Source organism: Leguminivora glycinivorella, chromosome 4 (genome assembly GCF_023078275.1).
Source record: "Leguminivora glycinivorella isolate SPB_JAAS2020 chromosome 4, LegGlyc_1.1, whole genome shotgun sequence".
Taxonomy (NCBI): domain Eukaryota; kingdom Metazoa; phylum Arthropoda; class Insecta; order Lepidoptera; family Tortricidae; genus Leguminivora; species Leguminivora glycinivorella.
Window position 1 is genome coordinate 19,208,536 of NC_062974.1, and position 15,148 is coordinate 19,223,683.

Below are 15,148 nucleotides of genomic sequence, written 5' to 3' on the forward strand. Positions count from 1 at the left end.
TAAGTGATTGTTTAATTATAAGGTAAGTAATCAAATTATCCACACATAATACGCATTATAAGTACAAAAATCACACCTTCCAATATTAAGGAAATGATCTCACCTGTTCTTTTATTCGTAATTTTATCAGGTGAGCGGATTTACCATAGGTATTGGAGATTACTTTTTTTTTTTTTTTTTTTCTTTTAATATAAAAAATGTTTAGAATCGTTAGCAGACGTTTCTGCTTAAAAAAAAATTCATTTAGTATGGGTTAGCACATTGTTACTGGTGAATTCTCAATATAACTTGAGACTCCAGTGCCGTTACAAGATGTAATAGTCTGTCGGTAGATGGCGCTAGACGTCACCCCAAGACGTGTGTGCAAAAGGAAAGGCATGGAAAGATTTGCGAAGTCCGGCGTGGCTTCCGTAGCTCAATTGGTAAGAGCATTGCACGGATTGCAAAAATGGTGCGGGTTCAAGTCCCGCCGGAAGCGTAAATTTTTCCATTTTTTCCTTTAATATAAAAATGATTGGAGATTACTTTGTTATATACATATATAAAAGTAGACTTCTAGACTATCATTAGTTAATCATATCAAGCATGACAGATCAGGCAATCAGGTGAGACGCCAGAGTAGATTTAGTGGGTAAAGCCAAGTCTTCCCTCCTCTCACTAGGGGATGGGAAAGAAACGACACGATCCGTCAAAAAAAGACCATAATCCTTGGCACTTTTAGCTGTTAGGTAAACCTTCCTTTACAAATATATTTATTTAAACTTTTTTGCACAAAAATACACAAAAATGTACAATTGTCGGATTTAATGCCAAAAGGCATTCACTACCAGTCAACCGTAGGGCCAAACAGAGATTCAATACAAATGGTGCAGAGAGGAAACAAAAAGGTGATCTACTAAGAAGAAAAGCAAACTATATGTATAGACTACATATACTTTCCCACACCCATCCCCATCCCACAAATAAACAAACAAACAAACAAAACACACACAAACATAAATATCCCATACCCATCCTCCCTAATCCAACCAAGGCAGCACACTCCTCATTTTTGTGAGCAATTTGTTTAAGAATATGATTATAAATAGCATATCACAACATCACGGTTACAGCTGCATCCGCAAGAAACAACAAAGATGTATCGTTTGAAAACTGGGAAGGTTACAGACCTGGTGACAGGATCTTCTATTTCCCTGGGGGAGATGGTAAAATACATAAAATAGATACCTGGGATCCAATGGACAGAGATGTTACCTCATTTATACCCCCATCTGAACGAAGCAAGGAAAATGTAAGGTGGGACAATTGTGGAGGTCACAGGAATGGTGATAATGTAGTACGGAAACGAATTGATAGACATTTTGGAACAAACAACATAAATATAAGGTTTCAACATTGGAAGGGTTATCACTATCGTGACAGGATCTTCTATTTTCCCGGGGGCAATGGTAAAATATACAAAATCGATTCCTGGGAACCAGTCGATTATTATGCAATACGCAACTACACTTGCTGGCCAACCAATAACAAGTATTGGTTGTACACGAGGTAGGTACGCGATATTTTAAAAGTTTTTTTTAACCTAACTTTTTTTTAAGCTAGAAGTGGATCAACAATTAAAGTCCGTGACTGTACCTATTTTTAGTATTTTTACTGTTTAGCGGAAGTTAATCTGATCTTTTAGAGATCTAGCAAACAGCGGAAGTTTTTTTTAATATATCACTCAAACCACAAAAAGGGTATAAGTATTAAAACAATGACGGTTATTTTAAGTAGCTACTTACTTAAAGTACATGGTTCAGAATCATGCTTCAAAATCTGATGAGAAAGAAGCATTTTTTTTTATATATGTATGTTAATAATTTCTTTCTATTGGTTAAAAAAAATGCAAAACTCCTATAAAATAAATAACTATTAACAGGAAGAATCCAAAAGAAGAACAGGACCTAATAATGGGAAATAAAGTGAGTGTGAAAAATTCAAACTTCGACCCAAAGAAACCTACCGTCTTCACGGCTCACGGGTGGTTAAGTGACGGTCACACCGAATTGAATAAACTTCTTACTAAAGGTTGGTACAATAACTTTTTAACAAAAAAATAAAACCGCCTTCAAAAAAAGCGTGTTACAAAACACGGAGAAACTAAAAAGCCAAAAATAATAAACCTTCGAATTCAGATTTCTTATCGGATTGCAATAATCTAAACATCCAAATTATAAACAAATCAATTATTTTTGTAGTCGGTACCAGACCTGTTCGTCGCCTTGCTATTTCCTGTTTGCCCCACCCAACCATACGCAGGCTGGCCCCGACTCCAAAAATAATTGATTTGTTTATAATTTGGATGTTTAGATTATTGCAATCCGATAAGAAATCTGAATTCGAAGGTTTATTATTTTTGGCTTTTTAGTTTCTCCGTGTTTTGTAACACGCTTTTTTTGAAGGCGGTTTTATTTTTTTGTTAAAAAGTTAATTTATTTGTTGATTTTTAGTGGTTCCTAGTGATATTATATGTATCAGTCCGAATATATGTACAGTAGTGAAAGAATTGTCCTTTAACTCCTAACCGTTGAGGAGTTGACCTTCCATCATCAGCTCAGCCACATAAAATTATTACCACCAGGCGCAAATACTGGTGTACCTTTGAAAAATACACAAACAATATTACATGTGCCTATAACATTTGAAGGGTTCCCTCGATTTCTCCAAGATTCCATCATCAGACCCCGACTTGGTGCCAATGGGACCATCTCGGGGTTATACCCGTTCGATCAAAAAAAAAATTTTGGAAATCGGTCCACGATTCTCGGAGATATCGAGTAACATACATACAAAAAATAAAAAAAAATAAAAAAAAACAAAAAAAAACAGTCGAATTGAGAACCTCCTCCTTTTTTGAAGTCGGTTAAAAATACATTTAAAGTTCTAACTTTAGGAATTATTTAGATGTTTAGGTTTAGTATTTTCTTTTCAATATATCAAGCTTGCTGAGTGGCCTAATAGTACGGTACGAGAGTGAAAAGCTTGATTATATCATTATTGTATAAGCAGGGGCGACTCACTCCGCGATTCTATCGCTGCGTTACAATTAGTATTACATACCGGCGGCCGCGAGTTCGCGGCCCATTCAGTGGTGACGGCCTTCACGCGGCACAATAGAATTCAGTGTCGGCTGCTCGCGTGCGGTCCGACTGTTAATGTAGGTAAGAATTTAGAATGGCGGCATTTTGTAAACATCAAAGGAGTGAGCCTTCTGTACTTGTACTATTATACACCGTGTTTCCGGTAACACTCAAAACCTCAGACACCCCAACTGATTTTTATTTTTTTAAACTCATCTAGAGTATTCATCTTTTAATCTGATGGTTACTTTTTTTTATTGAATTTTTAATTTTTTGTACAGCTCTACTTGACTTTTAGCTCTACACTCAATAAAATAATTGCTAACTTCCACCATAAACCACAAAACTATTTATTTGTGCACGTTACTGCAACGACATAAGGTTTACCAATAGACAGCTAAGATGTCACTGTAAAACACTTTAAAGCTTTGTCACAGTAAACTTCAAATTGGACAGGTAATCGCAGTAAGCAAATTTAAACCCAATGTTTAAAATGACAAGGTTGTAATTAGGTACGAGTTCTATTTGTTATGACTTATGATAAACATTAAGATTAAACTGACAAACAACGTCAAACTCGTAGCGAAAAAATAATCGTCCAAGTAACCAGCCAATATTAATACCCCTAAATACTGAAAAAGGTAAACAACCTCTAGCAATGCGATATACACAATGTTGTCTTACGAGTACAATAGAATAGGCACGTAAAAAATAACTAATAATACAAATTTAAATAAAAATATTACCCCCATCAAGATATAGCGCAATCGATTCTACTCTCGATTCTGAACAAACTGTTTTCAGGTTTTTAGTGTTAAGTGAAACACGGTGTATATTCTGTGGTATAAGTACAATACTTTTTCTTCATCATCAAACACATTTTTTTATCGTCGGGATCGAATCAGCTCGTGATTCTGAGAAGAATGAGCCCAAACACGTCCAGATCTGGTGAAATTCGATTTTCGAGATTTATTTTGAAAAACACCCACCTACTATTATTATTTGTCTTTTCTAGCATTTCTTGAAGACGCTGACGTTAACGTCATAGTCCTAGATTGGAGTGGACTGTCCAAGCTGGGATACATCACAGCAAAGGAGTCAGTGCCGAAAGTAGGCCGAATGTATGGGGACTTCATTTACTGGCTACATCAGACCTTTTATATGTCCTTGCAAAATATCCATCTAGTGGGTCATAGTCTGGGTGCTCATTTAGTTGGCAATGCAGGGAGAGAGCTTAAAGGGGCGGCACAGAGAATAACAGGTAATGAAATTTTCACTCTTTCTATTCGAAAACAGATAGCAAAATCGCATTTTATCCAATAGAGTGCAAAGTAATTTGGATGCTGACTGTTGGAATTCACGTATAAATAATGATTTTGGTTCATAAATGTTACAGAAATGGATGGATTTGATTTAGTTCGATGTTTTACAGTTAAAATATTTTCGTAGTGTTGTGGTGAAAAATTGTTTGTGGTGTTGTTGTGGTGAAAAAGTGTTTCACTCGGTGGCAAAATTTGTTTAACCTAAGCTACGTGCCTTGAGACCCTCGCAACGCTCAAGATTCCACATTCTGCACCACTCGTTACGCTCGCAGTTCTATATTGGAATCTTTCGCTTGGCTAGGGTATAAATTTTGGCACGTGCGGTTAAACAACAAACTTTACCCCCTTGTAAAACAAATAACTATTTTACTATATTGTAAGCAATGATCATTATGAAATATTTACGGCCATATTATGCTCCGCTCAGAGCCGAGCGTCCACTAAGGCCTTTTACACTTACACTTCACATAAAAATAATCATTTTAGTTGAAATTTTATCAATAAAATTATTTACCTACTCTTTGTACAGGCCTCGACCCAGCCGGTCCCCTATGGTATTTTGACAGGCGCCGTCTATCGCAAATAGATGCACACTACGTTGAAGCCATCCACACGAATGCGTTCATGGCTGGGTACCCCAAACCCTTAGGCCACTCCGATCACTACCCCAATGGAGGTTCTTTCATGCCCGGCTGTTACTTTTTCGATTTGGCTTGCCATCATTTTAGATCCTACAAATACATGGCGGCCAGTATTGAGCACAATAAGTTTGTAGCTCGCCAATGCTCTAATATATGGCAGGCTTTTCGCAATCGGTGTTCTGGGGCGGAAGGGCTGATGGGTAACAGTTTTATTCGGAAGATACAGTAAGTGATTACCTTATTCATGATTACCTTAAATAAATTAATTTTGTAAGAAACATTTTTTTCAAGATTTAAGCAAGTTATCTGACCTAAATAGAGGCATTAGAAGGATTTATTTATTAAAGTTATTAGTGTGATATTACAATAAGGCAACATAGTTGTATGGGTTTGTTATAATTTTCACAATAAACTTAATCACTCGTTAAAATTGAAAAGCTTTTTTTTTCCTATCGTACCATCTTCTTACGTCGTCGCTTGCACGCGTCTATTAGGTTTGTTTTTGTTGATTATGATGTATAAAAATGTAAAAATATAAGTAGATCAGCAACATCTTAGACTACTTGGCTTAAGTATTCATTATTCATATTTTTATTTGCATGTAAAACGGATTATTCCTTCATTCGATAAGTATTAATAATTTTTATGCTAATTATTTACAGATCTGGAAAATATGGAATAACAACACTTGCAGATTATCCTTACATCGACATCAAGTTTGATCATTCCGACTCTCTTTATTAAAATGACAATGTTAGAGTTTAAATACCTATTCTATCATTACAATTACCACTACTATACTACTACCTATGTACAGTTATCGGCAGAGATAATTGACCTCCGTGCGTAGAAGTTTGTATGATTTCACACTGTCGCTGACTGATTGTGTTCGTGACTGTACGTGCTATATGCTATACAGCGTGTGGATTCCATACGGGCGAATAATGTACTCAGTTATAGTATCCGATGGTACGAATCGTATAGGATAATCATTTTGTTAAAAAATTTTATTAATTAAGAGTAATTAATTTTTGAAATCTGGCCAAGCAGCAATGTACACCATCCAATTAATTTGACATGACATAAACGTCATGTCGTAATGACGTTTAGGTAGGTACGCTAATTGATGTGAACATAATACATTGCGTGCTGAATTATTATGTATGAAAAAAATATCTCATCTATTCAAAAAAAAATCATGTAGTTGGGCTCCTTAGATCCGATACTAATCGTCATTAAGATATTCGCCCGTATGGAATACACACCCTGTATATTAACGGCAAGTCGTGGTATCAATTATAGAAGTACATGTCTCACGGAAACCCTGTGCGTTTTTACATTATCCGATCCGATATGAGATGTCGGACCGATATCCTATACATTACAGGCGCCATTTTGGATTTTTTTCCATTGAAATCCTTCCGACATCCGTTATCGGATCGGATAATGTGAAAACGGACTAACTACATGTATACCATGCTACCCTTTCCTCCACAATAACCGTTAGCAGAAATCTCCAAACGTAATTATGGAAATGGATATAGGTAGTCAAGAAACTTATCGTAACATCTTTCACGCTGTAATCTCACAATCAAGCTCACACGCTGTTTAGCTCTATAAAGCTGTATATATTTGATGATGAGAATGTCAAGACCTTTCTCGAGAAATCTATAGGTATTCACCACCTTAGCCTGCTTATAGTACAGCCTGACAAAATATAGCAGGTACCTACAAATCAAAAAGTGACGATATCGTAGTATCGGTAGATTGATTTGCTATTAAAAGATGTTGCTACTTTTTTTTATTTTACTCTTTTTTGTCACTATATACCAGCCTCGAACTCACAAAAAAATACTCTTCTATAGAAAAAGTCAAGATCAGTCAGCCAAAATATAAGAATTAAGAAAGCAAGAGAAGCCAAGCAAGAACAGTATTGCTGAATAGTTATAAAATCTACATGAAAATTTCGTATACAAGAATAAAATATTCACTTCGCAATAATTATGTAGACCTAACTTATACTTCGTTTCTTTTAAGATTAGAATTATCTGTCAAACGGGTAAACAAAGAAGCAGTGGTCGTAGACCTTCCTTCTTCGATTTCGGCCGATACCACTGATTTCTTGGAACTTATAACTTATAATACTATGTACATAAGTTCCAAGAAATCAGTGATATCGGCCGAAATCGAAGAAGGAAGGTCTACGACCACTGCTTCTTTGTTTACCCGTTTGACAGATAATTCTAATCTTAAAAGAAACGAAGTATAGTCATCATTATCATCAGAAATACGTCATTAGGTGAATGTTTTCTTTATCTTAAGTAACTAAAGTGGGTAAAAAAACAAAAAACAATCTGATAAACTTAGATAAACAACGTCTTTAAGTATATAAGTTTTATAACGAAGTAAAATTACGTCCAAGTTCAATATATTTTTAATAAAGCTACATATAAATACTACATGATGATACTTAAAACACTGATTTAAACTTTCACGATTATTACACATAATTATTTTTTAAAATCGGGACTTAATCGCGTATGACTACTTATTAAACTGACCTCCAACGTTTCAGGGACGGCGTTGTCCCCGTGGTCTTGGAGAAGACTGGCTTGAAATGACATCAACACCTTCTGACAGCCGCGCGAGTTTTTCGAACTACCCGCACTTGGTTTTGATTATCAACTTGAACTGTTTGCGCACTAGGGATGTTACTCTGTCGACACACAACACTGACGATATTCGATTTAACGACTGGCGATACATTATTTTCCGCTTACACATATTAATGACAGGATTGATTGACATGTGGATGAGATCCTAAAACCTTGATCCGATTGAAATTGCGATGTTTTTTGATTTCAATGACTTCACGCACTTTTCTACTGTAGAAATGGCGTTCTGTGGAAAGGACTTAGGGTCATGCAGTTCGAACCAGTTAGGTCCTGACTCTAATAAATGTTCAGCCACGGCAGACTTGTTGACCTGGCGATTTGAAAAATGCTGAACTAGCTAGTAGAACATTATAAACCTAACTTAATCCTTATAAAAATATACGGTATAATGCAGACAACGAATTAGGCTAAGTATATCTACAACCTGCCTGGCGTTTTACGAAAGCGACTACCATCTGACCTTCCAATCCGAAGAGTAACTATAATACCCCTTATAGGGGTACGGTTTCCTCACGATATTTCCTTTACCAAAAAGCGACTGGCAATCAGTAGCGTCGTGAATAGCGCTCAATGAAGAAGAAGGTCAACGTTTTTTATTACAAATGGAATATATTCTTATAGGTAAATGTTGCTATACGCCACTCTAGGTGCCACTTGCGCCACCCGCTTAACTCAAGTTTAATGGGCTGTCAACTGTCAAATTCCATCTAAAATGGTGGGTTAGCCCGGGTTACTAACTCGCTCTCGTCGTGCAAGTGATCCTAAGTGCGTTTTCACATTATCCGATCCGGTATCGGATGTAGGACCGATATTCCATATAATTGAGCCGCCATCTTTGATTTTTTCCTTTGAAAACCCTACATCCGATATCGGATCGGATAATGTGAAAACGCACTAAGGCGTTTAAGAATTGAGGAAAGGTATAGAGACAAATTTGCACACGTCCAGCAGGCCTCCGTGACTTAGTTGGTTAGAGCAGCTGGACCGACAATCCAGAAGGTTGCAAGTTCCAGTCCTGTCTTAGGTGAGAATTTTCCCACTTTTCTTTGTATTTAAAAATATAAATGTATAGGATTAAACAATAGTATATTGTAAATTATAATTATTCGAACTTAGCCGGCATCCTACTGCACAAATCTATACAGAGGCAATAGCATTTGTGTCGTATCACCTAATCAAAATTGATTACTCAATAGATAATCCGATTAACGACGTAGGTACTTCTGGAATTATAAAACAATGGGCCCAAACTAGTTTAATCATAGTTTCTATCAGCTTTCGTGAAAATGAAGTGGTTTGTCCTGATGTCCGTCGCTATAGCAGGTAGTTATAATTACTATAACTGATTGTATTCGTTCTAAATTCAAAATACGTTGGGAATAAAACGTTCTAGTGGAATCACGTACAAGTTATTTTGGATGAAAACAATGTATGGGATGTCACAAATCCGATTTTTTCACACTGTTAATCCCGATTTTTATATTTGAAAAAAAGATATGTTAAACATTATTAAATTGTACATAAAATATGTAAATTTGGTAACTGTCGCTATCTCGCAAGTATTATTTTCTTTTTTTTTAATTTTCAACTCAATTTTTTTTCTTTTTTTTCATGACATAACGCAATAATTTTTTTTTTTAGAAATTGACCTTAATTGTATATACAACATATCCAAATTACAAAGAAATCGGATAAGTACTTTAATTGGCTAAAATAAAATAAAAATGTTTTTCCTTTTTTTGCATTTTTTTTTAATCTAATACATTTGAGGCCTGATATTTGGTGACAGCACTACATATACATAGGTATACAATCCAGTAAAAGGAAATCAGTTTTTTCGCTTAGGGCAGTTTCACTATGGTTACCCGGCTATACCCTTTGAGTCTGTACCTATATAAGTGACCTGTCCTCCATCCACCATACCAACCATAATGCGCTTTTTAATATAATCCGGCTCCCACCTGACCACGTGTCCAAAGTACCTAAACCTAAATACAAATTGCCGGAAGTAAACAATTTTTCCCCTCACTAGCTCGGAAACACGTGTTTTGTCCTTTAATACCAGCGAGCAAAAACGCATTTTATCCACTAGTGGGTAAAGTAATTTGACCTTGAATACAGTCAAATTAACTGCTTTAAAATTGATAAAAGTAGGTGAATCTAGTAATAAAGATGATTTTACCACCTGTGGAACTACTGAAAGCAGTGAAAAACGCATTTTTTGAGTTGTAGTTTCCTCGCGTGTCGGGTGCAAAGTATTTTACCTAAGGACCTAAACTCGCTTCGCTCGTGGTTCAACTATAGAATCCTTTCACTTGCTCGTTTTTCAATTCCACACTCGGCGTTAAAATACAACTTTGCCCCCTTGTATAACAAATAACTATAAAAGCGATAAATTTTATTCCAGTTACGGCTGCGAGCGTCATCAAAGACCCTAGCGAGGGTTACCAGGATGGGGACAGATACTTAATGTTTCCGGGCGATGGAGACAACATTCTCCACCTTGTCGACACACTAGAACCTGTTGACGAAGCCTTCATCCAGGATTATGCGCGAGACCCGAACAACAATGGCTACTGGCTCTATACACGGTAAAATATTACTTTCTTCTTTTTTTTCGTTTCTGCTTGGTAAAATTTTTGGTTAGAATAGGTTAGCACATTTTTACTGGCGACTACTCAATGAAAATTGAAACTCCGGTGCCTGTTAAGGTAACTTCTTACAGGTACGAGTAAATATCGATATACGTACAGTCGAGTTCATAAATATGTGTATATTTCTTCACCTTATAGCAACGAGTTAAGGTGAAGAAATGTACACATATTTATGAAATCGACTGTAACTGTAACGCGTTTGAGCGCTGAGGAAAGGCATGGAAAAATTTGCACATATCTAGTAGGCCTCCGTTGCTCAGGTGCCGTAGCCGAATGGCATTTCTGCGACGCGAAACGAAAACGAAACGCCGCGAAAGGTAGTCAGTCTGGCTCTGTCGCGCCAGTACGCAAGAGCGATAGAGACAGATATCTACGAGCGTTTCGTTTCGTGAACGTTTGTGCCATTCGGCTACGTACCCAGGTAAGATCAGCTGGACCAGTGTTCCAGATTGCAGGTTTGAGCAATGACGAAGGACTTAACGATTGCCGGTCAAATGGCATTGGTAGGTGACAATAAAAAAGGGGCTAAGAGGTTGAAGTAGTATTAAGATGTTGCAATAAAGATTATTTTATTTATTTATTATTTATTTGAAGTTGTGTCAGCCAAGGTTCGTTCAAAGTATATATTCACAGTATTAATTACTAATTGTATTTTTCCAGAGAAAATCCACATACGGCTCAGTTGCTTCTGGATGGAAACATAAACAGCGTAATGGTGTCTAATTTTGATTTGAGAAAGGACACCGTCTTCCTAGCTCATGGGTGGAATGGTGATGGCGGAAATGATATGAACAGACATCTCACTGAAGGTATACTTATTTATTAACTATTATTTCTTTTCTTTTCATATTTTTTATATTTCTGCAACATCACCTGATCATACGAAGTCTTGTAATTTTAGACTTAAACCCTCCGAAAAAATCATTATATTGATAGGTAAAAACCGCATGAAAATCTGTTCAGTAGTTTTAAATGCGATATATGTATAAGAGTGATCATCATCATCATCATCATGAGCCTGTAAGTCTATTACAGACTATTAAAACAGTGTCTTGTCAAGTAGTAGAACGGCAGCGTTTTTCATGGCTGTGTAAGCCAATACGGGAGCGGCAAACGCGACCACAAGCCATGCAAGTGTAATGTGTGTAATGTGGTGTAATGTGTGAAAATAAGAGTAAATAATCAAGCTATTTAAAAGACAGTTTTGAACCACTGTTAAGGACACTCTCCACTCCACCGCGAGCGGAACGGACATTAGGGACTCCGTTTTACTTTCACCACAGATTGCCTGGCAACTAAAATTACATTAGCGCTTTGCCAGCAATGAACATAGTATGAAGTAATTCATGAGTCCGCTTGGCATGCGGTGGAAATCCAGCTAAAGAAGAGTCTCACACGAAACGGTTTTAAACTTACCTTTTCTCTTCCAGCTTTCCTCCAATCCGGTGACGTGAACGTCATCGTCCTACACTGGACCCGCCTTGCCAACCGCAACTACATCACAGCCAAGAAGGGAATTGCCGCAGTAGGTCGTGGACTGGGCCACTTCATCCGCTGGCTGAACCAGGGCTTCGGGCTCTCGCTGGATAAAGTGCACTTGGTTGGCTTCAGTCTGGGAGGGCATTTGATGGGCAACGCTGGCCGAGAGCTGGGAGGCCAAGTTAGGAGAATCACAGGTGATTTTTGACGAGATACTTTTACTGTTTCTATGAACACGTGAATATTTTGAATTTATGAATATTTAAACACATGCATTTATTATATATTTACAATATATAAATACATATTCTCAATTTTTGACACTTACTAAACTACGTCGGGTGGTTTTCCGCGTTGTTTCATTTATTGAATGACTAGCCTTGGAGCTGCAGAGTAACTAACGGAATTATTGCGAGTATATTATCTTTATATCACTGGGTATTTTTTCTTTTATCGAGTGTCCTCACTGATTGATGTTACTGGTATTATTTTTTACTGGCAAATATTATTAGTATTATTTTAAAATAATTGGGATCGCGTCAAATAAATCTTTTCAATTACGTTACGAACACATATTTTTATTCCACATGACATTCATAGAAATGTCACTTGTTTCTTCTCACACCACACCAGTGTCCTAGTCTGTTAGTTAGAAAACGCATCCTTTTCAGGGTGCTAGAGAGAAAAGGTTCTATAGTTTTCTTAGTTCTTATTTACTGACAAACTTGTTCGACAGAATATATTTAGAACGCCCTTCAAGGAGGTCAGAATTTACTTACGATTAAAAATTTCTCTTGTAGCGCAAACTATACTTTTACATACAATAAGTTATCGCAGGTCAACTTTGTATAATTTACATAACTCTCGGTAGGCCATAGTTTCATGCTTTTTTTTTTATATACTACGTACGGCCCACCTGATGTAAAGCGGTCACCGTAACCTATGGACGCCTGGAACTCAAACAGTGTCACATGCGCGTTGCCACCCCATTAGAAACTTGTACATTCCCTTTTGCTGTGTACTTAACACAGCAAAAGCAGTGTACAAGTTCCAAGGAGGGTTCGGGTTGCCGACGACGAAAGGACAATAGACGGAACAAGTTAGTTCCGTAAGTCCTCCCGTCACCAGCACACCGCACCCTCGTTGAGCTCTGGCAGCCTTACTCACCGGCAGGAACACAACCCTATGAGTAGGGTCTAGTGTTATTTGGCTGCGGGCTTCTGTAAAAGCTAACATAGATTTAGTCTTGCTCACTTTTTAGCCCATCTCTGACTAATGTTTGTTTCCTTTTTCAGCCTTGGACCCGGCCGGTCCCCTATGGGGTAGCGACAGCAACCGCATCGCCTCAACCGACGCCCAGTACGTCGAGGTTATCCACACCAACACCGCCTTATTAGGCTACTCCAGCCCTTGCGGCCACTCCGACCACTACCCGAACGGCGGCTCTCGCATGCCAGGCTGCTGGATCAACAGCTGCTCGCACTCCAGGGCCTGGGAGTACATGGTCGCCACGATCAAGTACGACCATCTGTTGGCCAACGAGTGCGCTACCCAGAGAGATGCTAGCAGAGGCAGGTGTTCCGGCCCTGCTCAGTCCATGGGCAATGCTGATGTTAATAAACAACAGTAAGTATCATAGATTTATTACGCACATTAAGGAGATCCACACCAACACCGCCTTGTTAGGCTACTCCAGCCTGTGAGTCCTCTCCGACCACTACCCGAACGGGGGGTCCAGCATGCAAGGCTGCTGGGTCAACAGCTGCTCGCACTCCAGGGCCTGGGAGTACATGGTCGCCACGATCAATTACGACCATCTGTTGGCCAACGAGTGCGCTACCCAGAGAGATGCTAGCAGAGGCAGGTGTTCCGGCCCTGCTCAGTCCATGGGCAATGCTGATGTTAATAAACAACAGTAAGTATCATAGATTTATTACGCACATTAAGGAGATCCACACCAACACCGCCTTGTTAGGCTACTCCAGCCTGTGAGTCCTCTCCGACCACTACCCGAACGGCGGGTCCAGCATGCAAGGCTGCTGGGTCAACAGCTGCTCGCACTCCAGGGCCTGGGAGTACATGGTCGCCACGGTCAAGTACGACCATCTGTTGGCCAACGAATGCGCCGTCCAGAGAGATGCTACTGCAGGCAGGTGTTCCGGCCCTGTTCAGTCCATGGGCAATGCTGATGTTAATAAACAACAGTGAGTACCATGCCTATGCTTTATAATGATTTTCGGGACATGCCGTTTCTTAGTTATCGTACGGATTCAAATTACTTGGAGACAAAGAGCGACAGGTTAGTTAGAAATAAATACCTAGACGGAATTGGCTTACTGCATCCTCGTGCATTAAAGTCAGTGGCTAATTAAGTACCGAACGACGAAATGCAATAATATAGAAGCAATGACACACAGCCGTTGATCTAATGATTTCGTGCAACTTAGTAGACCAAATTCTATCTTGACAAATACAGCTTCTACTAAAAAACAGAAAGGTCTACCTAATGTAGTAATTATGTATTTATGCAAAAAAATATTTTCACCACACCAACCGGTAAAGGCTTACTTTGTTATTCGAAAACAGATAGCAAAATTGCATTTTATCCACAAGAATGCAAAGTCATTTCATACAAATTTTAACTTGATGTCTTAAGCTGGCTGGTAGTATTTACATATAAATGATGATTTTGTATCATAAATATTGAATAGATTTATGAATTTGATTTAGTTTGATGTTTTATAGTCAGTATTTTGTTCGTGTTGGTGTGGTGAAAAATTTTGTGTTTCACTCGGTGGCAAAATTTGTTTAACCTTTGTGCCTTGAAACCCTCGCAACGCTTAAGAAAAATAAATATTTCATTTCATTTCATTTCATTTCATTTCGTCCTCGCTACGATTCCTCGCTACGCTCGCGTTTCAATATTGGCATCTTTCGCTTGCTCGGGTATCCATATTGGCACGTGCGGTTAAACAACAACTTTGCCCCCTTGTAAACCAAATAACTATTTCCTATTAGTGTGCTAAGTAGCATATATTTTTTTTACAGATCTGGCATCTTCAGAGTAGACACCGGAAGAAGTTACCCGTACTAATAATATAAATAAAACACAATTTTGTAAATACGTTTTTTAACGTTTGATAAAATTGTTTTTGATTGAAGATTTTCTGAACACAAGATCTTTATTTGATGTTTATCTTTATTTCATATTTTGTACAATTTATCGATAAATAAAGTTCCTATTATTTGGTAAAG

At 37.8% G+C, this 15,148-nt stretch overlaps 2 protein-coding genes across 4 annotated transcripts; both read left to right on the forward strand.

Annotated features, from left to right (window-relative positions):
• Positions 1–70: 70 nt before the first annotated feature.
• On the forward strand, positions 71–5,851 carry LOC125225774 (endothelial lipase-like). 2 transcript variants are annotated; one of them, XM_048129624.1, is made up of 6 exons: positions 71–130; positions 1,113–1,548; positions 1,922–2,070; positions 4,138–4,383; positions 4,974–5,310; positions 5,748–5,851. In XM_048129624.1, the coding sequence occupies exons 1-6, from the start codon at positions 94–96 to the stop codon at positions 5,827–5,829; spliced, it is 1,287 nt and encodes a 428-aa protein (XP_047985581.1). In that variant the 5' UTR covers positions 71–93; the 3' UTR covers positions 5,830–5,851. The 2 variants fall into 2 exon arrangements, with proteins under 2 accessions (XP_047985581.1, XP_047985583.1); XM_048129626.1 differs by lacking the exon at positions 71–130 and adding an exon at positions 141–149.
• A 3,125-nt stretch (positions 5,852–8,976) lies between these two features.
• LOC125225405 (pancreatic lipase-related protein 2-like) lies at positions 8,977–15,147 on the forward strand. 2 transcript variants are annotated; one of them, XM_048129109.1, is made up of 6 exons: positions 8,977–9,083; positions 10,168–10,351; positions 11,075–11,223; positions 11,845–12,090; positions 13,189–13,519; positions 14,942–15,147. In XM_048129109.1, exons 1-6 carry the CDS (start codon positions 9,047–9,049, stop codon positions 14,985–14,987), a joined length of 993 nt encoding a protein of 330 aa, XP_047985066.1. In that variant the 5' UTR covers positions 8,977–9,046; the 3' UTR covers positions 14,988–15,147. The 2 variants fall into 2 exon arrangements, with proteins under 2 accessions (XP_047985066.1, XP_047985067.1); XM_048129110.1 differs by lacking the exon at positions 14,942–15,147 and adding an exon at positions 13,552–13,597.
• The last annotated feature ends 1 nt before the right edge of the window (position 15,148 follows it).

What these genes read in the sequence shown, in the direction of transcription:
- LOC125225774 (XM_048129624.1), top strand. Translation starts at nt 94, where the DNA reads ATGATCTCACCTGTTCTTTTATTCGTAATTTTATCAG. An exon ending in AAGTATTGGTTGTACACGAG is followed by an intron (nt 1,549 to 1,921) that starts GTAGGTACGCGA and finishes AACTATTAACAG; the next exon opens with GAAGAATCCAAAAGAAGAAC. An exon ending in AGTTTTATTCGGAAGATACA is followed by an intron (nt 5,311 to 5,747) that starts GTAAGTGATTAC and finishes AATTATTTACAG; the next exon opens with ATCTGGAAAATATGGAATAA.
- LOC125225405 (XM_048129109.1), top strand. Translation starts at nt 9,047, where the DNA reads ATGAAGTGGTTTGTCCTGATGTCCGTCGCTATAGCAG. An exon ending in GAACAGACATCTCACTGAAG is followed by an intron (nt 11,224 to 11,844) that starts GTATACTTATTT and finishes TTTCTCTTCCAG; the next exon opens with CTTTCCTCCAATCCGGTGAC. An exon ending in CCAAGTTAGGAGAATCACAG is followed by an intron (nt 12,091 to 13,188) that starts GTGATTTTTGAC and finishes TTCCTTTTTCAG; the next exon opens with CCTTGGACCCGGCCGGTCCC.